We start from the raw sequence: 24,554 nt of genomic DNA on the forward strand, positions 1-24,554 counted from the left end.
TAGAAAACGGCCGGTGAGGGCCTAAGCCCGGCACCTGGTTTCGTCTTAAGGGCTGCCTGGCCGGTCATGATTCCTCCCTGGAGGGACGAAGTTACTCTCGGGCTCCAGAAGGGGGTGAGGATGAACCACGATGCAAGGCAACCTGGCCCCTCTACACAGGCGCGCGCGCGCGCGCGCGCGCGCACACACACACACACACACACACACACACACACACGCTACTGATGAAGTGCCCAGTCAACCTGGGTGGCCCAGACAGGACGGCAGCAAATAAAAAAGGACACCATGGGCGCGATTAGATTTTGGCCTTTAGTCTGAAAAAGTGTTTGATTGAAAGTGTACAACAGAGAGCAGGTGCACGCGGCCGGGGCCATGGGGCCGCCAATAAAAAAGAATGTCTTTAAATAAAGTTCACAGAGTAAAAACCAGAACCTCCAGTCCTTCCCTCCAACACAACAGAGCACAGGCACAGAACCAGTGATGAGCCCCAAGGAGCGAAGAGGCTGGGGAGAACAGCGGAGGCTCCCAGGCTGCTGTGTGGAGGGAGAGCCCTCTTTGGAATGGGCTGAGTAAAGCGACCCAGTTCCCCCTGCACACCTCACAACCACTGCTAAGGCTAAAGGAAAAAGACAAAACTCAGTCTCAGGTCCAGAGGGCTCAGAAAACAGTCTAGGGGGGCAGGGGTCTGGACAAACAAATCCACTAGTCCCGCTTGGCCTTCTTCTTCTTGTCACTGTTGCCATTTTCTTCAGCCCCCTCAGTAGAAAGCACCTCCTCCAGTTTCCGCTTGCCACTCTCTGGCTGTAGCTCTGCTCTGTTTCTGGGCTTGAAGCAAATGATGATGCAGGTCATGTTGTCACACCCTGTACCGTCCCCAGAAGTGTCTGGTGCCAGGCACTGATCCAGCAGCTACAAAATGGATGGGGTAGCACAGTTTTAGGGTTTAAACACCTTCCTGGGAACCTCAAGTCCCACTAGAGGGCTGGTTCTGCCAGACAGGGTGGCAGGAGGGAAATGGGCAACAGGTATTACAAAACAGCCCACCTGCTAGTCCATGAGGAATAAGGGTAAGTCAGGGAAATGAGGGAAGGTGGAACTTTCTAGTCAGGGTTTGGCTTCTGTCACTAATGAATGATACTCCCATGCTCTAGTTGTAGAGAAAACCTTGGCTATGCAGACCAGACACTGTCCTCCAGCCTGGGACTCACCTCTTCCACGATGGATGACAATAACCGAAGCTCCCCATTTTCATCACGCTGGCTAATCTTTGATTGAATAAAATCTATAACTTCCTGGCTGCTCATCACATTCCTGAGATCAGAAACAACAGTCAGAATCTTCTTTAGTCCCACCAAAGCAGAGTAGAGAAGTATGGATAGAGGTAAAAGCTTGGGCAAATGTAAACACAGAGACTGTCCTCAGTTCTGCCTTAGGCTTGGTAGTCTATCCCAAACTCTCTGCCTAAACTCTAATCCTAGAACAGAAAAGGTGCTGAAAGCAGCCATTCAAGGGATGATAAAGCCAAAGCAGCTCAGAGAGCCCCATATGAGAAGTAATGCTGCAGGGGGGAAAAGGGAATTTTAAGACTTTCTGCCAGTGCTCACCAGATGCCATCACAGGCAATGACCATGAATTCATGGTCGTCAGTGAGAGTCAGCACCTTGATGTCAGGAAGGGCTGAAATCATCTGTTCCTCAGGTGGCAAGTTCTTGTTTCTCTTGTAAAAGTGGTCTCCTGAAGAAAAGAAATAGTTGGTGAACAAGCAGTTTGGGCACTTCCTACAGACTTGTGTTTGAAGCCTTGCCATTCATTTCCCTCCTTTCCATATCGAGTGGACAAGAGAACTGAGTTCCAGTTTTTCTAATTTCAACCCTGACTTTAGGTTGTTGAACCTTAAGGAACTAACTCACTAATGTCTTTTTCATCATCCAGAAATGATATCCACATTACCTACCTCATAGACATTTAAGGATTTAGGTGGTAGATACAAAAATAGTAGGAGAGGTACATGGGCTATGAAGACAAGTACAAGGGCTATGAAGATTAAAACTTGCTACTACATAGTCTGAAAGAGAACAAGACCCCAGAAGTCTTTACCATAGTTCCCTATGTCTTACCAATGGCTCTGGAGAGGTTGAGGCCCCCGTTGACTCGACCATCCATGGTGACCTTGCCGCCAGCATTCTTGATGCGTGCTAGCTCCACTTCATCCTCCGGCTTGTGGTCATAGGACATGTCTAAAGCTTTGCCAGCCTCAGATACCACACAGCGAGAGTCTCCTGCATTGGCTACAATCAACTGTTTCCCTCGTATGAGAGCCACTACTGCTGTTGTACCACTGTCAGAGCCAGGCTTAAGAGGAAGAAAGAAAGCATCATGGGAGCTATTGGACACAAGCTTCTCATCAGTATTCCCGACCACTGACCTATGCTTTCACCTCTCACAACAACCACCAAGAGAGCTTTAACAAACAGGGGGAGCACAGATTTAATCTTTCCAGAGGCTATGGCATGCTCCCTCCCTTTTCTGAGACAAGTCTACCCCAAAGACCTAGTTCCCCTTGTAGAAAAAAATCCCCCCATAGCCATGACTTCAATACTAAGATAGCAGGGGATCCCCTCTCCCAAAATCAGAATCAGAAGATTCACACCTGCCTCTTGGTTTTTCTAAATTCACTGCTCCCCTTCCCCACAGACCTCCTCTTTGCCTTCCATCCCAGGGACCATCATCTCCTCCTCTTCTTCCTCATCCTCTTCAGCCTCCTCGGTGTCATCCTCATCTTCCTCATTCTCTGCCTCTTCACTGCTGTAGCCATCCTCTTCCTCACTGCATTCCTGCCAGAGGGATGATCCCAGGCCACTGAGACTAGAATGACCTTCTGTCCCACTCCCCCAACTCCTACTCAAAACACTAAAAGATGCAACTATATGATCACGGTGTGAAATATGGGGCAAGGGAGAAGGCTAACATGAATATAACTGGTATCTTCAGCAGTCCCCAGCAGGAAGCCCTAGGGAAGGCCAAAGCAGTCAGCCAAAAAGCACCTTCTAGGCAACATGACCAGAAAATAAGTTGCCCAGAAAAGGCAATACCCAAATATCCAAAGTAACAACCACCATCTTCCTATTCTCTCTCTAGAAGACAGACTCTGAAAGGCCAACACTAGATCTATTTGTTATCGAATCAACAAAGGAAGATGTAAGAGGGCTAATGGTACCTGTGTTGGTAGAGATAACAAATTTAAGAAAAGCTTAGAATCTAGTGTGTCTTAGGGGATGATGTCAAAATAGGAGAAGGAAAAGAGTCAAACAGCTATGGATGGCAACCAACCAGGTCCTCTCTGCAACTTCAGCATCTATCAGCCCCTACAGACCCTTACCTCGCTGTCTTCCTCTTCCTCCTCCGCCTCATCTGACTCATCCTCACTGTCCTCAAAGAACTTGGACTTAGCAACTCGAGGCAGCTTGTCAGAGGCTGAAGAACAGGAAGGCCCAGCCTCACCAGTGGGAGTGCCAGGTTCACCACCCTGGCCTGCCTCTGTTCGTTCCGAGTTGGAGGAAAGGCCTGTGTGGGCCTTGACTGTGGGGCCATTTTCCTCTGAAGATTCCCTAGATGGGTCCTCAGATCCTGCCTCCCCATTGAGGCCCTGGGACCCTGGTTCCTCGCCTGTCCCAGCTCCAGATTTGCTGTGGGGAGCACCCTTGTGACAGTTCTGCCCGTAGCGTGTCAGCAGCTCTTCAATAGTCATGGTAGCCTCTTCATGCAGCAGTGCAGCCTCCTCATTGTCCACTGCAGGTAAGAGGCTAAATCAGCGCCCCCATGCCAGACTCCTCATGGGTTTAGTCCCTCACTATATCCACTGCCCTTCCAACCTGAGTTCCAACTTCCCCACCACTTCCTACTCCTAAGGGTCCTCTCACTTACCAAGTCTCAGGAAAACACCCCTTTGCTTCTTTCTCAAGTAATACTGCCTCCATAGACTTCCTTTGGTCTTTGTCTTTCACCCCTTTCTTAGTCAAAGGAAGACTAGTTACTGAATTTTCCTTATCACTTCTCATTTATTGGTAAGTTGGAAACCCTATTCTGGCTGAGGACCCAGGAAGCCCACAGTGCCAGTCTAGGCCTACGGCCCAGGCTTAATGACTGGCTGCTAGGGCTAATGACAACTCTGGTCTTGAAAAAAGGTCACAAACATTAATAAGAACAAGAAAGATCCCATCACAATGACAAAAGATAATGCATAAAAAAATGCTTACAACTATGACACTACAGACTCAACAAAGGTTAATTCTGTTTTCTCCTTTTCATAATCACAAGTAATGCAGGAGAACATAGGGTTCTTTAATTTGAGGACTCTCCAGGTCCCTAGGAAGTCATCCTCTCTTAAAATTGATATAGAAATAACATATACTAAACAATAGTACTTTAAAATGCTGACTTCCTCTCAAACAAGAGATGTCACACTCACCATCATCTTCATCTGCTACTTTTTCTTTTTCATCTTCATCCTCAGTAGGTCGCCCTGCAATCTGTGCCAGCTCCTTAATGACTTCCTCAGTGGTCAGTTTGGCATCAATAGCCAAGAAGGCATCTTCCAAAGCCTAAATATAAGAAAATCAATATGAGGCAAGGGTAGGAAAAAATACTGCAGGGCCCTAGCTGGTTTAGCTCAGGTGTTAGAGCGTCATGGGTTTGATTCCAGTCAAGGACATGTATCTCCATTGCAGTTTGGTCCCTGGCCCTGGTCAGGGTCGTGTTGGAGGCAACCAATAGATGTGTCTCTCTCACATTGATGTTTCTCTCCCCACCTCCATCTAAAAATAAATGGAAAAATATCATCGGGTGATGATTTAAGGAAAAAAAAAACAAAAACAAAAAACACCTGTATTCAATAAATTGCCTATATGGAATCTTGGTCACAAGGATGGGGTACAAATTAGAGTGTGATCCACCACACTAGGAGATACTTGTATAAATAAAAAAGTTCAAACCTGGCCATTTTGGCTCAGCGGTTGGAACATCAGCCCGTGGACCAGAGTCTCGAGTTCAGTTCTGACCAAGGGCATGTACCTTGGTTGCTGTTCTTCCCCAGCCCCGGCTGAGGTCGTGCGGGAGGCAACCAACTGATATGTGTCTCTCTCACATTGATGTTTCTCTCACTCTTCCTCTCTCTCCCTCCCTCCTGTTCTACCTGAAGATAAGTGGAAAAATATCCTCAGGTGAGGGTTAAAAAAGAAACAACAGTTCAGAGACCTGGGAATGATAGGTAGCTCTAAAAAGGCCCAAGTGGGATTAAGCTAATTTTAGGCACAGGATTCCTTAAGAAGTTAAGTGATATGTGACAACGAGAAAGAAAAAGCCAAGGACTAGAGAACAGGGGAAAGCCTACAGAAGTGAAGAATGAACATTGTGGGAAAACAGACCTTCTGTAGTTTGCCTTCTTTGTAGGCCTTCTGATCTTTGATGATATCAGGAAGATATTTGGCACAATACAAGGCAACTTCCTCCCCTAGAAGAAAGGTAAGGTCACCCAGAGCACTGCTTCCCACACATAGAAAGTAATATAATATCTATATGTCATACTGGAGTAAACCCCTAGGATTGAGGAGATGAATATCTTATCACAACTCAAACCTATTTGAAAGACAATGTCTGGGAAGTTCTGACTCAGAAAAATGGACTTCACTACCACCTCTCTCAGGACTATTAATAAATCCTTTGTTGTTTTTTCACTCGCATATTTAGTTTTCAGTGGGAAAAAAAAAAAGGCTTTTTGGATTAAAACAAGGCCTGGTGAGATTGTGAACCAATAGCAACAGCCTCTTAGGAAGGAAGGATGGCAGAATAGAGAAAAACAACAATACCAGGCAAGAAATGATATGAGGACCAGAACTTTGGAAAGTAAAAGAACAAAGGATCTGTTCTTGACCCATAAAATCTGAAATGAGAATGTTAGAATGTTACCAATGCGATCTGTTAAAGTTACCTCCATGTCCATCGTAGACAGAAAACATGGCTGTCTCACTATCCAGCTCAGGAATACAATTGTGAGCATCCTAGGAAAAAGAAGAGCATAATTGGCATTTCTCACAGTCAAAGGATATTCTTCCTCAAGTCATAAGGATCGTGTTCACACCTTAATCTCACTAACCCTTCCTTAGCTGACCTACATGGCCTAGAAATAAGAAAGGAAGAAGAAATGATAAACTAAGAAAAGAAGTATAGGGGAGGGAGGAAGGAATGAAAAGGAGAAAGAGAAGAGAGATGAATCAGGTCACTACCTCTGTAGCCTAGCAGCCTCAGCCTAAGAGAGCAGTCCAGATGGCAGAACGTTTGGCTGTTGGAACTCTAGACCTTACCTTTTTTGGATTTGTGTCAACTACGGGAAGAATCAGAATAAAGGATCTTTTAAGTCAGTTCCACACCTATTCCATGAATCAATGAACTTCAAGGAAAAAAGTACTACAAAAGATATAGTACAATGAGACCAAAGGGTATTACCAACCTAAAAAGTTTCTAGAAGAATCCTAACAAAGCCTGAGTGAAAGTACTAAAAATTTGCAGAACTATATACATTTACACCCTGCCCTCCCCACCAAAACACCATCTAAACACCTTCTTCCTTCAAAATGTAACCCATTCAAGAAGTTACCCTCAGATTAGACAGAAGATATATTTACAAAAGAATATTTCCCAACAAATAAGGCTATTAAACTATTCTGTGTTTAGTACCTATTACCTGGAACTTACAATACCCCATATAATCAGCCTTCCAATCTTCTACCCCCAGCCAGAACTGAGACATCATTCAACCCTGACTACACAACATAACTGAAGAGAAGTTTATAATGGTCCCGCTATACCAACATTTCAGTTGAAAGGCTAAGCTTAATCAAGTTCTTCTAACAAAACTCTGCCACCCAAACTAATATTCCAGGTTAAACCATAGTTCAACCAAGATTGTCAGACCTAAGTAAAAGTGTGCCACAGTTTACTCTGCCCCACCTTGAATAACAACCCAACCATCCTTTCAGGTGTTTTCTATAAACAAAGTTTTAACCCACTATTTATATATTTTGATTGATTATCCTTGTGTAAGATAATAGTTCTCCTTCCTCTTTCAGGCATTAACATTTAAAATTTTCTAATTGTATTAATTAAAAATTTCTAATTGCCCGGCTGGTGTGGCTTAAGCATCCTTCCATAGACTGAGAAGTCCCAGTTCAATTCCTGATCAGGGCACATACCCAGGATTCGGGCTCATCCCCACTAGGGGGCGTGCAGGAGGCAGCCGGTAGATGTTTCTCTCTCATTATTAATATTTCTATCTCCCTCTTCTTCCCTTCTGTCTCTTAAAAAAAAAAAATCAATAAAAAATATTAAATAAATATTTCTAACTGAATTAATTTAGGAAATCTGAGTGCAGTGCTTCTTAAGTTATCCCTGAAATAAGACTATGCCTTCACTATACAAGTCTAGAAAATAAATTTATTTTAAGGCAGGAAAGGAAAACATCGGAAAATACCTATTCCTGTAATATCCCTCTGACTGGCTCCAGGAGAAAGTGTCCCAAAAGCTAATGGGCTGCCATCGATGGCCCTTGATGGCCTATCTGTGGTCATCACCAACTAACTGCCTCTTAGTCTCATCCCCGGGATCTGGAGAGTGCCACAAAACAAAGTTCCCTTTTTCCCTCTTCCAGCCACTCTACCACCAGCCATGATGATCTCCCTTCCCTCTAAGTCAGCGCTTATTTTACTGAGTCTTCCTCTCCTCTCACCACCATTCTCAGCACCTTATTGCCTGCTTTTGTGATTGTCTATTTCCCCAGCATCCTCTACCAGTAGTTCTCAGACGTTAATGTGCTTAAGAATCCATTTGCTCATTCATTTATCAAATATTTGAGTATCCATTATGTCCTAGGATGAGTTCTGAGTGCTTAGGATAAATATTGGTGAATCAAATAAACATCCACACTTCATAAAGAATTTACATTCTAGTAAAGGATATACACAATAAACAAACTAAGTTAAGTAAATCATACAGAATGATGGTATGACTCATGGAAAGATGGTAGTGATATGGAATAAAGAAAAAGTAGAACAAAGTAAGGACGACTGGGTTTGATTACAGAAAAATAGTGGGACAACTGAATCAGCATGATACATGGTGTAGTACAGGCATGCTAAACTTACTAGAAACTGTGCTTCCGTAATCACTACCTAAGTCATGCTATGTCTAATTAGCTTCAGCAAAAACGGTGTCATATTAATGTTGATTTAATTCTGTTGATTTTGTAGTGTGGTTTGTTGGCATGGAATTTATATCCAGTTCTATATTTGCACACATTTAGGTAACAATAAATTAAAATCATTTTAGTAAATAAAAATGGAGTTCCACAAGTACTGCTTTCCTTTAAAAAAAAAAAATCCACGGAGGACCTCCGAGATATTTTGTTAAATAAAGCAAACTGCAAAGCAGCACTTAGTAAGCTGCTTTTTGTCTAAAAGGAAGCATAGGAATATGTCTTTCCATACAGTAATACTGTAAGGATACACAGAAACTAATAAAAGCTTTAACTATAGGAGGGCATGAGGGTGCAGAGGGATGGAAGAGAGAATGAACCACAGGAATGTTTAGCTTTTTCAAAAGTAAATTAAATGTTTTTTTAAATGTACTATTAAAATTTGAGAAACTAGTCCAACTTACTCCACTTTTTTGGTAGGGGAGGGAGGAGCAGTTTTCCTATCCACTCTTTACCAGTGGGACCAAGAGAACCAACTGGTTTTTGCCTTGTAATGCCACTCCAGACCTCTATTTAAACTATCTTTTTAAAAAAATCTTCACCCAAGGATATTTTTCCATTTATCTTCAGATGGTGTATGTGTGTGGGGGGGGGGGGGGGGCGGGGGGCGGGAGGGCATCGATGTGAGAGACACATCAATGGTTGCCTACTGCATGACCCCGACCAGTGCTGGGGTCCAAACTGCAACCAAGGTACATGCCCTTGACCGCAATCCAACCTGCGTCTCTTTGGTCCGTGGGCCAACGCTCTAACTGCTAAGCCAAACCGGCCAAGGCTAAACTATCTTTTTTACTTCCTCATCTGTTCCTCACAAGAGCATGTGATCTTGAAGCAGAAGATCTAGCCTCAGTGGACATATGAAAAAATTGTAATCTCAATAGCAATCAAATAAATGAACATTAACAACAAGAAAATATCCTTTTGTGCAAATTAGGATGAAAAAGATTAATAATATCCATTGGTGGCAAGAGTGAAGTAAAAAAAAAACATTATTATATTCTTATCAACAAGAATTTAAATTAGTATTGCTTTCCTGGAGGGCAATTTGGTAATATGTATCAAAATTTAAAATGTGCATGCCCTATGATCTATTAATCTGAATTCTAAAAGTTTATTTCATGGAAGTTATTAGACAAAGGTATAAAGATATGTGTAAGAATGTTCATTATAGCCCTGACTGGTGTGGTTCAGTGATTACAGTGTCAGCCCACACACAAAAGGGTTGCAGGTTCGATTCCCCGTCAAGGGCACGTACCTAGGTTGCAGGGCACGTGGGGGAGGCCAACCAATAGATGTGTCTCTCTCACATAGATATTTATCTTTCTCTCTCCCTCTTCCTCCACCCCTCCCTCCCACACTCTCAAAAAATCAATGGAAAAAATACCCTCAGGTGAGAATTAAAAAAAAAAAAAGATTGTTCATTACATTATTTAGAATAAAACCATGATCATCTAAATTTTCATGAATAGACTAGATTACAAATGGTACATCCCTCCAATGGAATATATGCAGCTATTAGAAATTATGAATATGAGTCAATGGTGGAAATGAGTTCACAATATATTAAGTGATAAAAAGAAGAAAAAGTACCTGTATGTGTATACTAGAAGTCTGGAAGATCATATATCAAACTTTGTGGAGAGAAACCCTTGGATAATAATTATTTTTACACTTAAAATTTTTGTACAGCCCTGATTGGTTTGGCTCAGCAGTTAAGAGCGTCAGCCCAGCCCTGGCCGGTTTGGCTCAGCGGTGAGAGCATCGGCCTGCAGTCCAGAGAGACCTGGGTTCGGTTCCCGCTAAGGGCACGTACTTAGGTTGCAGTTTGTCCCCGGACCTGGTTGGGTCCTGCGGGTGGCAGCCACTCGATGTGTCCCTTTCACGTCGATGTTTCTCTCTCTCTCTCCCCCTCTCTCTCCCTCCCATTCTATCTGAACAAGAAATGAAAAAATGTCCTCAGGTGAGGATTACAAAAAAAAAAAAAAGAGCGTCGGCCCACGGACCAGAGAGTCCTGGGTTCAGTTACCGCTAAGGGCACGTACCTCAGTTGCAGTTTGTCCCCAGCCGCGCACCACTCAATGTCTCTCTCTCACATGGATATTTCTCTCTCTCTTTTCCTTCCTCTCTTCCTCCTGCTCTAACTGAAGATAAATGCAAAAATGTCCTTGGGTGAGGATAAAAATAAATAAATAAAATTTTTGTACAATAAGCCATATTGTTCTATTCTGACTACCCTATGAATTATTGGCCTTGAGTGGTCATGCTACCATATACTGCATGATCTCTGGCTATCTCTTGCCTTAATTTCACGATTTATAAAATGGAATAAGAATATCTATCTTGCCTTGGCAGGCTTTGCTCAGTGGTTAAAGCATCGGCCTGCGGTCCAGAGAGACCCGGGTTTGGTTCCTGCTAAGGGCACGTACCTTGGTTGCAGTTTGTCCCCCCGGCCCCGGTTGGTCGTGCAGGTGGCAGCCACTTGATATGTCCCTTTCGAATCGATGTTTCTCTCTCTCTCTCTTTTCCTCTCCCTCCCACTGTCTGAACAAAAAATGGAAAAATGTCCTCAGGTAAGGATAAAAAAAAAAAGAATATCTATCTTGTCCATATCATCATGGGACTATTGTGGGGATGATGCAAAACATGTAAAAGTCCTTTGTAAGCTGGAATTTAACATATAAATTTATATATATTCTGCTCTGAAATTCAGTACCTGTCTCATGTTTTTCCTCTCTATCCTTATTCTCAAAAAGGAATGCCCATTCATCTTATGCCTTGAGTTCTTATTTCTAAGAACTACTCTACATTACCTTCTCCTCCACTTCTTAGTGAAGTTTTGAATCTATATTATCACTTGGAACTGTTCTACCTTCTCTAAGCACTTCAATTTCCCCTTTTACACCTTTGATCAGTCTCTCTACCTTTAGCTTTGCCTTCCTTTCTCTCTGTCCCTTTCTGAGCCAGAGCCAAGTATTTCAACACTATCTCTTAGCAAGCTAGAAAACCTCATCCAACCTTGTATAACCTGACCAACTGCTTTCTTTACCCCTGAATCAGAAGCACTAAGTACTGTAGTCATAAAATGTTATGAAATTATGCTGATTGTTGTCACTACTTTAATTTATCTTTTTTTTTTTGTATTCTCCATTGATCTTTTATTTTTTTAATCCTCACCCAAGGACATTTTTTTCCATTTTTCGTTCAGACAAAGTGGGAGGGAGAGAGAGGAAGAGAGAGAGAGAGAAAAACATCGACATCAAAGGGACACATCGAGTGGCTGCCACCCGCACAACCAACCAGGGCCGGGGACAAACTGCAACTGAGGTACATGCCCTTAGCAGGAACCGAACCCGGGTCTCTTTGGAACACAGGCCGACTCTCTAACCGCTGAGCAAAACCGACCAGGGCTCCATCGATTCTTAATTAACAACATCTTCCCTCTTCTACCTCACAATTTCTCCAGCTTTATCTAATCTCTCTTTTACTTTAACCTCAAAAGCAGTATTTTTCCCCCTTTCTAGATTAACATTCCTCTTAAAGTCCTAATTTTCAAACCCTTCTCCTCCAAGATCTTACTTCACAAAGCAGACAATAACCTTAATAGCAATCCAAAGAGCTATTTTGCAGACTTCATTCACCCCAGCCATTGTATACAATCAAATAGTACAAACCATGTCAGCTTTCTTGAAAGTACTCTTGGGTTCTGTGAAGAACTGTAGTTCTATACTTCCAAATGCCTGTTACTATCAGATGTCCCTTCTCCACCTCAAACTTAACATATGTAAACAGGAACTCAACAGTCTCCAAAAAAATTAGAGCTTCCTCTATGGGTCTTATTTCAGTCGATGAAATCTTAACTCTCCCAGGCAACACCTAATACAGATCCTCCTTAATTTCCTGGTTATCTTCCACCTTCCATTACCTCCATTACTGAGTCATGCTGAGTTTTCCTTAGTAACTCTGTTATGCATTACTTTACTCTTAATAGTTTAATTCCTCTCCTATCTCTACTCTCTGCCCCCTGTAATCCAACCTACATACATCCAGCTGCCAAATTATCCTCCTAATATAACATTTTATTGCTAGAACCTTCAGTGGATTCTATTGAATATAAGATTACTGGAAATTTAAAGCACTCAACACCATTCCTACCCATCTCAATAACCTAATCTCTTACCTCTTAAAACTATTCCCCAAGACATTCTTGACACTGACCAGCCCAGCCCAGTTAAGTAAGCATGCTTGTCTCAGTCTTTCCTCCTATCTCTCCTTCTAATACTTTTTCTTCTTCCACTTTCCTCCACCTCATTTGTCTTTATAATCTTTCCTTAAGGTCCAGATAGTCTCACCACCCCCAAGAGATCTTTCTCAATCACACCAATATCCTATGATCACTTCCCCCTCCATCCTCTTTTAATATTTATTGCTTCTACCAGTACTTTTGGCACTCAGCATATGCAATCTCGTATTATTATCCAACATTCCTTGGGCGTAAAGGGAGTCCTAGGCCCTAACTAGATGTAAACCAACATGAAAGTAAAGACTATCTTAAATTTGTTTATAGCTTAGGGGCCTAACAGCATGTTCTGCAACATAGCAGGACTTTCACATTTGCTCATAATGGTGAATTCCTAGGTGCCTCAGGACAAATACATTAAGGATACCTCCTCCTTCATTTCCTACCTCAAACCTAGAGATGTATCATATCATAACACAATAACCATTGAGATGGTCTGGAAAAGACGACTCAGAATACACAGGTCACCTGAGTCAGGGCTCTTAGATCTTGCCTTACTAAATCATATATCACAAAACCCCTTCTGACCGTCAAGACAATCAATGGACCTATACTAATAAAGCCCTGGTTAGCCTCCTGATGTCAATCTCCCAAGGTTATAAATACATCCACAAACACTCCTGTGTCACTGGATTCACAATACATAAATTTCTCTTAATATTTACAAATTAATTTTTTAAATTTGAAGGTTACTGGGGAAGAAAATTACTTTTTTTGAAAGCATAAGGAAATATTTACTGATCAAAATGGCCTGACCAGGTAGCTCAAATGGTTAGAGTATCATCCCGATACGCCAAGGCTGTGGGTTCAATCCCGTCAGGGCACATACAAGATGCAACCAAAGAATGCATAAATAAGTGGAACAACAAACTGATGCCTCTGTCTCTCTCTCTCTCCTTCCCCCTTCTCTAAAAATCAATAAATAAACTTTTTAAATCCTCACCCAGGAATATTTTTTCTATTGATTTTTAGATAGACTGGGAGGGAAGGAAGGAGGGAGGGAGGGAGAAAAAGTGTGTGTGCACACCGCGAAGACACAGAGAGAGAAACATTAATGTGAGAGACACATCAATTGGTTGCCTCCCACATGACCCTGACTGGGGCTGGGGATGGAACCTGCAACCCAGGTTCGTGCCCTTGACTGGGAATCGAACATGCAACTCTGGTCCATGGGCCGACACTCTAACCACTAAACAAAACAGCCAGGGCAATAAATAAAAAAAAAATTTTTTTAAAGGCCTAACTAGAGAAGATGAGAGAACTAATTCTCAAATTCATCTTGATATTACTCTCTGACTTTTTATTTATTTTTTAAATCCTCACCCAAGGATATTTTTCCATTTATTTTCAGACAGAGTGGTAGGGAGAGAAAGACAGAAAGAGAAACATTGATGTGACAGAGACATCGATTGGCTGCCTCCCGCATGACCCAGACCAGGGCTGGGGACCTTGGGACAGAACCACAACAGAGGTACATATTCCCTTCATCGGAATTGAACCCGAGATTCTTTAATCGGAGGACTGACGCTCTAACTGCTCGGCCAAACCAGCCAGGGATACTACCTGACTTTTTAAATTATATGTATGTATTACCACTGTGTTATTTGTGTCCCCCTAAAATGCATATGTTGAAATGTAATCCCCAATGTGATGTTATTTGGAGGTCATGAGGGAAGAGTCCTCATGAATGAAGTTATAAAAGAAACACCAGAGAGCTCCCTTGCCTTATAAAGACACAGCTACAAGACAGCCGTCTATGAACCAGGAAGTGGGCCCTCACCAGAAGCCTTGATCTTGGCCTTTCCATTAGGGTCAAAAAGAGATACCTGCATACCCATATTCATAGCAGCTTTATTCACAATAGCCAAAAAAGGTGGAAACAATCCAAGTATCCATCAACAGGTGAATGGACAAACAAAATGTAGTACATACATACAACAAATTATTCAGCCTTAAAGAGAAAGGAAATTGTGACACATGCTACAATATGGATGAACCTTGAAGACATTATTCTAAATGAAATAAACCAGCCACAAAAAAACAATTCTATCTTTTTACATGAGGATTAAGTTTCAACAAATGAATTTTAGGGGATGCAAAACATAAGGTGTATAGCACAGTGGTAATGCATGAATATAATTTTAAAAGTCAGATAGTAGTACCAAAATGTAATTCCCTTCCCAATCACTTAGAATAGTCAAATTTCATTGAGAGAAAGTAGAATGGTGGTTGCCAGGGACTGGAGGGGGAGGGGATGAAGAGCTACTTAGTGGGTAGTTTCAGATTTGCAAAATGGAGAGTTCAGGAGACTGGTTACACAACAATGTGAATGTACTTAATACTACAGAACTGTATATTTAAAAATGGTTAAGATGACCCTGACCAGTTTGGCTCAGCAGTTACCGGTTTGGCTTAGCAGTTAAAGTGTTAGCCCACAGACCGAAGGGTCTTGGGGGTTCAATTCCTTGTCAAGAGCATGTACCTGGGTTGCAGATTCAAACCCCGCTTGGGGTTGTGCAGGAGGCAGGAAATCAATGTGTCTCTCTCATATCGATGTTTGTTTCTCTCTCTCTCTCTCAATCTCTCTCTCTCTCTCTGCCCCCCCCCCACCTTCCTTCCACTCTATCTAAAAAAATCAATGGAAAAATATCCTTGGGTGAGAAAATTAACAAAAAAGAAAAAGGTTAAGATGGTAAATTCTTGTTATGTATATTTTACTAAAATTATATATATATATATTAAAACAACAACAAAGACAAAAGAAAAAAACTTCCCACAAAGAAAAGCCCAGTCTCAGATGGCCACTGGTAAATGCTACCAAATATCTAAAAAATGAATACCAACTCATCATAAAGTCTTTCAAAATATAGAAGAGGAGGTAACATTTCCCAACTAATTCTATGAGGCCGGTATTATCCTGATACCAAAACCAGCAGATACCACAACAAAACTATAAATTTAATAATGTTAAAGTAGTAATGCTCCTCAATCTACAGATTAACACAATCTCTACCAAATCCCAGGTGCCTTTTGTACATAAATTAACAAAATGATGCTAAAATTCATATGGAAATGCAAAGGACCCAGAAAAGAAGAAACAGGTAAAAGAACAAAGTTGGAAGATACACTTCCTGATTTGAAAATGCACCACAAAGCTATAGCAACCAAAAAAATATGGTACTGGCATAACAACAGGTATATAGATCAATGGAATGGCATTAGGAGTCCATAAATAAACCCTCATATTTATGGTCAACTGATCTTTAACAATCAAGCCAAGATCATTCAATGAGGGGAAATAACAGGCTTTTTAACAAATGGTGTTGAGACAACTAGATATCCACATACCAAAGTATAAAGCTAGATCCCTTCCTTACACTATACACAAAAAATAACTCAAAATGAATCACAGACCTAAACATAAGAGTTAAAACTATAAAACTCTTGATAAACTGGACTTCAAAATTTTAAAGTTTTGTGCTTCAAAGGACACCTACAAGAAAGCAGGAGGCAGAGGAGAAAACACTTGCAAATCCTCCGTAAGGGACTTGTATCCAGAATACAGAAAGAACTCTTAATCTCAGTAAAAAGAGCAAAAAGGCAACTCAATTACAAATGGGCAAAAGTTCTGAATAGACATTTCTCCATAGATCTATCTATCTATCTATCGCCAATAAGCACAAGAAGAGATGCTTAAACATCATTTGCCATCAGGGACACACAATCAAAACAACAAGCTCTGGCCAGTCTGGCTCAGCAGTTAAGAGTGTTGGCCCACAGACCAGAGTGGAGGGTTTGATTCGGGTCAAGCGCATGTACCTAGGTTGTGGTTCATCCCCGGCCCTGGTCAGCGGGGAGGCACCAATCGACGTGTCTCTCTCATATTGATGTTTTTCTCTCTCCCTGTCTCCCCCTCACACTCTATTTGAAAATAAAAGGGAAAATATCTTCGGGTGAAGATAAAAAAATAAAAATAAAAACAATGATATACTATTTCATATACATTATAAGAAAAAAGACAGATAATAACAAGTGCAGGGAGGCCCTGCCAGTGTGGCTCAGTGTTTGAGCATCGACCCATGCACCAAGAGGTTACCAGTTTGATTCCCAGTTAGGGCACATGCCCAGGTTGTAGGCCTGATCCCCAGTGGGATGTGCAGGAGGTGGCCAGCCGAAGTTTCTCTCTCCCTCTCCCTCTCAAATCAATAAAGAGGAAAAAAAAAATATGCAGCCCTGCCCTGTTTTGCTCAGTGGTTAGAGCGTTGGCCTGCGGTCTGGAGAGACCCGGGTTCGGTTCCCACTAAGGGCATGTACCTCGGTTGCAGTTTGTCCCCGGCCCTGGTTGTCGTGTGGATGGCAAACACTCAATGTGTCCCTTTCACATCCATGTTTCTCTCTCTCTCTCCTTCCCACTCTATCTGAACAAAATATCGAAAAATGTCCTCAGGTGAGGATAAAAGAAAAAAGTGCAGGGAGGATGTGGAGAAACTGACACCCTCATAACTGCTGGTAGAAATCTAAAATATTGCAACCACTTTGGAAAATCGTTAGGCATTATGTTGAACATAATGTTGTCCTCAAAATGTTGAACATGGAGTTACATTACAAGACCCAGTAATTCCACTCCTAGGTATATACTCAAATACTTGAGAGAAATAAAAACTTATTTCAACACAAAAACCTGTACATTAATGTTCACAGCATCATTATCCATAATAGCCAAAATGTGGAAATCTAAACATCGAACAACTGATGGATAAGCAAAATGACATACAATGGAATATTGTATTATTTGGCCATAAAAGGTGTGAAGTACTGATTGATTAATGATACAACATAGATGACCTTTAATAATATCATGTTTAGCAAAAGAAGCCAGAAAAAAAGTGACATATATGCCCTGGCCGGTTTGGCTCAGCAGTTAAGAGCGTCAGCCCATGGACTGGAGAGTCCCAGGTTTGGTTTCTGCTAAGGACATGTACATTAGTTGCAGTTTGTCCCCGGCCCTGGTTGGGGTCATATGGATGACAACCACTCGATGTTTCTCTCTCTCTTCCTCCCTCTCTCCCTCCCACTCTATCTAAAGATAAATGCAAAAATGTCCTCGGGTAAGGATAAAAAAAAGTAACATATTCATAATTCCAGTTATATGAAATGTTCAGAATAGGCAAATCTATAGACATAATGTAAATCAGTGGTTGCCAGAAGTTAGAGGAGGGAGAATAGGGATTGACTTGGTAAAGGTTAAAAAGTTTCTTTTGGGGGTTATGAAAATATTCAAAAATTGATAGTGGTGATGGCTGCAGAACTCTGAATAAATTAACCATTAAAATGTACACTGTAAATATACATGGTATGTAAATTATATCTAAAAGTTATTTAAAAGGTGATTTATAGATACATTTTCAAATACTATATATGATAAAAAGTATACTCCATCTTTGAACTAGATTAAATTCTGTTCTAAAGATCTGTGCTTCGCCCAGCTGGTGTGGCTCACTGGTTGAGCATTGACCCATGCCCCAAGAGGTAGCCAGTTCGATTCCTGGTCAGGGCACATGCCCAGGTTGTGGGCCAAATCCCCTTTGGGGGGCATGCAGAAGGTGGCCAATCGATGCTCTCTCTCATCGACGTTTGTCTCTCTCCCTCTCCCTTCTTCTCTCTCTAGAATCAATAAAGAAAAAAGAAAAAAAAGGGACAAGATTTGTGCTTCCCAGAAAGCATAATTTTAATAGCAGCTTAAAATAAGAGCTACTGATCAAATTTGTTAAATTTCTACACTCAAATTCAAGTCCTTATCTGTCAAAGTATAATTCCAAAATGATAACCCAACAGAGGATCAAACGTGGAGAAACAGTAGTAACAACTGCTAGGAGACCAGGCAATAGAAATAATTTGTGTACAATATTCTTCAAATCTTGAGGAATAAATTCTGATTGTATCTCAAGCCAGTCACTTGAGAACTTATAAAGGAATAGTATAATAAAAAACAATTTCTCCATATTTATGGGCATACCTCTGATATAATTTCATACTGTCTTTGAAATGTAAAGAGGTATTGCATACTAATCAAATGAAAAGAATGCCCCTTTTATAAAAGTTGCTTAATTGCATCCTAGACAAAGGAATTTTGATCTGGTTCAGTAAGTAAAAAGTGCTTTAAGCTAGAGATGAAGACACTAATCTGAGGATCAGAAATAAATGCTCTTCAGCCTTGGATGCCCTCTCTCAAGTGAAACCCCACAGCATGCTTAAGGTAGCTTATTTTACATTTTTGCCCATTAATATAATAATTGAAACTGCCGCCCTGACCGGTTTGGCTCAGTGGTTGGAGAGTCGGCCTACGGACCAGAGTCCCGGATTTGGTTCCCACTAGGGGCACACACCAAAAAAATAAATAAATAAATAATTGAAACTGTCATTCAGATATCTTAAGACTTTCTTACCCAACATTATCTACATTCAATTCTAGATGACCCTCTACAACCATTAATAGCCCAGCAATAAATAATTAACATACTCAAAATTATATTTTAGGTATTGATACTGTCTTTAAAAAAGGGCAAATATAATGTATAGAAAAAAATTTTAATCCTACCTCCACATAGAAAGCAATTTAATCACATTCAGAGAGCCTCACAACCAAAAACCATTAAGTACCGTTGTCCCTTTAAGACTACATTTCAGCCCTGGCCGGTTTGGTTCAGCGGTTAGAGCGGCGGCCTGCAGTCCAAAGAGACCTGGGTTAGGTTCCCGCTAGGGGCGCCTGCCTCGGTTGCAGTTTGTCCCCAGCCCTGGTTGGGTCATGCGGGTGGCGGCCACTCGATGTGTCCCTTTCACATTGATGTTTTTCTCTCTCTCTCTTCCTCCCACTCTATCTGAACAAAAAATGGGAAAAATGTCCTCAGGTGAGGATTAAAAAAAAAAAAAAAAAAGACTACATTTCAGCCCTGGCCTGTTTGGCTTAGTGGTTAGAGTGTCAGCCCGTGGACCAGAGAGTGCTGGGTTCGGTTCCCACTAAGGGCACGTGCCTCTATTGTGGTTTGTCCCCAGCCCTAGTTGGAGTTGTGCGGGTGGCAAACAGTAGATGTGTCTCTCTCACGTTGATGTTTCTCTCTCTCTCTTTCTCTCTCTCTCCCTCCTGCTCTATCTGAAGATAAATGCAAAAATGTCCTCGGGTGAAGATTAAACAAATAAAATAAAATTTAAAAAGAATTATTTCTTTTAAAAAAAAGACTACATTTCAGCCCGGCTGGTGTGGCTCAGTGGTTGAGTGCTGACCCATGCACCAAGAGGTTGCTGGTTTGACTCCCAGTCAGGGCACATGCCCAGGTTGGGGGCCCAATCCCCAGTGAGGAGTATGTACCCAATCCCCAGTGCGGGGCATGCAAGAGGTGACCAATCAATGTTCTCTCATCAATGTTTCCATTCCTCTCTACTTCTCCCTTCCTCTCTATGTAAAATTAATAAAGAGCCTGGCTGGTTTGGCTCAGTGGATGAGTGTCGACCCATGCACCAAGAGGTCACCAGTTCGATTCCTGGTCAGGGCACATGCCTGAGTTATGGGCTCGATTCCCAGTAGGGAACATGCAGGAGGTGGCCAATTGTTGTTCTCTCTCATCGATGTTTTCATCTCTCTCTACTTTTCCCTTCCTCTCTCTCTAAAAATCAATAAAGAAAAAAAATTAAAAATAAATAAATAAAATCAATAAAGGGGAAAAAAAAAAGACTACATTTCAGATGGGACTTCTCATTAACCACCCAAAACACAGAGATTTCCAAATATATTTCTCAGGCATCATTTCACAACTTAACCTCTTAAACCCCCAAAACACATACCTCAACCAGCTTACAGGTTCCTCCAAACCATGGAGAAGGAAGAAAGGAAGGGAGCATCAACTGTGATATTCTGATAACCCTTTCTCAAAATACCCTGGTACCACAGCAAAAGGGGCTGGAGAGAGGTAGAAAGTGTATAATATCAGCTATTAATAGTTGCCATCCTTGCCTCAAAAGTAAAATAATACTCTCTAAAGCTGAATCTATGAGTTAGGATTTTAACCTTTGTAATGTGTACTGGTATGATAAACTTACTTCAACTGAATCATTAGAATGAAGTAAATATGGTCAATAGACTTAATTAGTGGGAATTAAGCCCCAAAGGTTAAGAGGAACAGGAGTACACTTTATGAGAAGATTCACTCAAGAGGCGAGATATCATAGTATTTCCTTCCCATACTAAAGAATCTATGTTGCCCTGGCCTGAGTGGTTCAATGGTTAAGCAACAGATCCATGCACCAAAAGAGGTCACCTATTTGATTCCCAGTCAGGGCACATGGCCCGGTTTCCGGTTCAATCCCCAGTTAGGGGCAGCTGATAGATGTTTCTCTCTCATTATCAATGTTTCTATCTTTCTCCCTCTTCCTCCCTCTCTCTAAAAAAAAATAAATGAAAACATATTTTAAAAAGAAAAGAAATGAAATGAAACTATGTTGTACTTTGGGGAAAAAGGAAAAACCAAATCAAAAGTATCAAGGAAGCAGAAAAGGATCCTAAACAGGACCTCAAGATGATTTGATTAGGTAAATTTAACTATTCAAAAAAGATAAGTTCATGCCTTGGTCCATTTGGTCTAGTGGTTAGAGAGTCAGCTTCGGACCAAAGTCTTGTATTTGATTTCGGTCAAGCGCACCTACCTCAGTTACAGTTTGATTCCCGGTCCTGGCTGGGGTTATGGGGGAGGAACCAATCGATGTACCTCTCTCATATTGATGTTTTCTCTCTTTCTCACTCTGGCTCTTTATCTTTCTCCCTCCCACTCTATCTGAAGATAAATGGAAAAATATCCTCAGTTGAGGATTAAAAAAAAAAGTAATTTCAGAAACAGCATAGCAGGAACGATTTTAAAACCCTAAGTAGTTATCTCTCAAAAGGAAGATTAGGATCTAAGGAATAGTCTAACAAGATCTGATGAAAAAACCAAACAGCCCCTGATGAAAAAAGTCATTTTCTAATTAGCAGAGGAGAAACCAAAAATAAAGGGAAATGCCCTGCAGAGAGGAAGCAAACAGCACAAAATCACTGAGCAAACGACTTGGAAAACTAAATATCCAATTCATAAAGAAAATGAGAAATAAAGAGTACTAAGAAATGAAAAAACCACAGCAGAGAGTAAAAGTATGGAACGAGAAACCTGAAGAAAAGACCTTACTGTGAGGTGAGATATTCACCCTAGGTCTTACAATATTTACAGAAAATGCCATAGAAATGGAACCTCCAAACTACTAACTAACCCAAACCCCAGCCTTATATGTTTTCCTTTTGAAACTATATCCAGGTATTTCTAATAGCCAGACAATTACATTTATCAACACTCAGTAAGCTCAATACTGTGCACCCGCAGTGAAATATGAACGTTATACTTCAGGTTGACACAGACAATAAATGTCTAGTGTCTTAAACAAGTTCATCCTACAGATTCTTTCCACCAAGGCACAAGTGTCCTAACCTTTCCGGGCCTCAACTTCTGAGCTGTAAAATGTGGGAGCCAAACTAGACAGATGAACCATAAGATCCCCTCTACTCTTGAAATGTATACCTAATGATAGAACTGTTTAAAGTCAGCTGTGAGTACAACAGTTGAGTCTGAAAACAAACCTTTACGTTTATACTGTCATTCCAGAGCTAACCACAGGGAGGAGTGAGGGATTTGAAGAAATTCTCAGGGGAGACAGTATTTGGCTGTTACCTGAAGCCCACCTAGTAAGTGGATAAACCCTCAATCCCAGACATAATTAGAGCATTTCCCTGCCCCTCTGCCTAAATCTCACAATACTCTTCACAAAGACACATCTTACACAGGTCTTCCTCCCTTTCCTACCTTAGTTTTCCCTATTCTCCTTTGTAGTTTCAAATCCATTTTACCCAACAGTACTCCTTTTTATCCAGACTTTTCCCCTTTTACCCAGAGTAAAGTTTTCTAGAAAAAAGTCAATTCTTTGTCAGTTAGGACAAAAAAGATATTAATGAAATGGTTGAAAATCAAGGAGCCTATAAACTACAACAAGCACAGCAAATGACAATTAAGTTTTCAAAAAATCCCAAATGAGAAAAACTATCGAGCATAATGTTAAAAAAGGAATAAGACTGATTGACATAATTCAAGTTTTCCAAAGGCCATAAAAGGCCCTGAAGATACAAACGAGTGACAATTCTTGGAGGTCAAGTGGAGCCCCTGAAATTAACATGCGGTGCCCAGGGTCAGGCAACTAAGTGTTAAGAACTTGAAACGGACTATTTGCCCGGGCTTCCTTTCACTGTCAAACTCCACGCCCAAAGAGACCTCTCATGTCTTTAAAATAAAAATGTTTAAGTACATTCATTTACATTTATTCGCCTCTTCTTCGCAAAAGCAAATGAATAAATAATCCCTCTTTCCATCTTTACTCCCACACTAAACCTCACACCGTTCATGAGCCTGGAGAGCTGTGTTGGCACGAGAGGATGGCGCGAAGGCACGGAGAGAGGCGGTCAGTGGGCGGAAGGTGCCTCTCTCCACATGGCAAAGCTCTCGCCGCCAAGCTGGCCACCGGCACACGGTCCCCAAGCACCGGCAGTTCCCTCTCGGCGCCGGGCCCGCTCTCGGCGCCGGGCCCGCTCACGGTGCCGCCCTCCAAACTGCCGCTGGGGACTCAGGATCTCGATTCGGACCCTTCCCCGGGGACGACCCCCTCCCCCCGCCCCCTCTTTCTCCACTGGGTTCCCGCCCTCCTGCGACCAGTCTATGGGCCCCTGCGGCCTCACCTCCATGGAGACACGCCAGCCTTGCATGGCGGAGAAGCCGTAGGGTAGCGGCAGGCGCGGTGCGCCGGCCCCGTCCCCGGAGCACTTCACCGTGTTGGGCTGGGAAAGGTAGGCACCCATGGCGGCGGCTGGCCGGCGGCTTCAGGGGCAGGCGAACAGAGCGCGACCCGTGCCGGCGCCGGAGCCGGGAGCCCCGGGGGCGCGCGTGGCAGAAGCGGGCCCGGCGGCGCGGCGACGTAAGGTGCCGGTGAAAGGCGCGAGGCCAGCCAGGAGGCGGTAACGGGACTGCTGAAGAGAGGGAGCGGAAGCGGAAACGGCAACACTCCAGACCCCGCCCGGCCGGCGCGGCGCGGGGCGGCTCGGCGCTGCGGGCAGTCATTTCCTTAGCAACTCGCCCCACCCGCGGAGACAACGGCCCGCCCAACCGCCGCTCCCGCGAGACTGGCGCGGCCACGCCCACCAACGGCCGTGGACCTCCTCTCGCGACCCCACAAGCTGATCGTCGCGTGGATCTGTTACCCGCTGGCCCACTTTGCTCTCTTACCCCGGCCTCTCGCGTGTTTGTCTGAAGCCCTTTTGTGTGGGACCCGGTGCCTCCAGTCAGTCCTCGAACGTGTCAACCCCCTCTCTCCCTATCGCGCCCTCAGCTCCGCAAACCTCGCGGGATTCGGGTCAGTTCAAGTTGGCTAGTTCTGAGCGCGTGAAGCACCTAGCCTGGCTTTTATGAGGCTTATGTGAGTAGAATGTGAGGGAGTCTTTTCTGACAAAAGAGAATGAAGACCTCTACCTACGACATCAAACGAGTTAATACAGTGCAAAAGTGTTTGGCGCATTTTATGCTGGGTGAGAAGAAATCAAAGGGGAGGAGGACGCGCTGTTGCCCGAGTCCTCAGGATGCCTGGGGGGAGAGGATAACGTTACGAGGTTGCAGGGATGAGGAAAGACCGTAAGCCGCATTGGGGAAGATTTTTGAGGAAGCTGGCTAGCCTCGTCGGAAAGTGACTTTAAGTAGTAATATTAGAATAGGGATGGTTGTAAGTGCCAAGACGGGTGACTTGGACTTCACTGTGACCCTGGTAGAGCATTTCAGGACTGTTCTAGTCTTCGTGTGCAGTGTAGACTGTGCGGAGAAGTCTGGGGAATTACTG

At 42.6% G+C, this 24,554-nt stretch overlaps 1 protein-coding gene across 3 annotated transcripts; it reads right to left on the reverse strand.

The window, feature by feature from the left end:
* Positions 1–290: 290 nt before the first annotated feature.
* On the reverse strand, positions 291–23,787 carry PPM1G (protein phosphatase, Mg2+/Mn2+ dependent 1G). 3 transcript variants are annotated; one of them, XR_004959652.1, is made up of 10 exons: positions 23,407–23,571; positions 5,987–6,056; positions 5,424–5,509; positions 4,469–4,601; positions 3,380–3,789; positions 2,697–2,834; positions 2,118–2,352; positions 1,661–1,734; positions 1,209–1,311; positions 291–909 (listed from the first exon to the last, which is right to left on the reverse strand). XR_004959652.1 is itself a non-coding variant. In XM_036262348.1 (10 exons), the coding sequence occupies exons 1-10, from the start codon at positions 23,524–23,526 to the stop codon at positions 703–705; spliced, it is 1,632 nt and encodes a 543-aa protein (XP_036118241.1). In that variant the 5' UTR covers positions 23,527–23,787; the 3' UTR covers positions 291–702. The 3 variants fall into 3 exon arrangements, 2 of the variants coding, with proteins under 2 accessions (XP_036118241.1, XP_036118242.1); XM_036262348.1 differs by having other exon boundaries at positions 1,605–1,734; positions 23,407–23,787; XM_036262349.1 differs by lacking the exon at positions 23,407–23,571 and adding an exon at positions 11,977–12,117 and having other exon boundaries at positions 1,605–1,734.
* Positions 23,788–24,554: the final 767 nt, after the last annotated feature.

The sequence above is a fragment of the Molossus molossus genome, unplaced genomic scaffold (genome assembly GCF_014108415.1).
Source record: "Molossus molossus isolate mMolMol1 unplaced genomic scaffold, mMolMol1.p scaffold_m16_p_15, whole genome shotgun sequence".
NCBI lineage: Eukaryota > Metazoa > Chordata > Mammalia > Chiroptera > Molossidae > Molossus > Molossus molossus.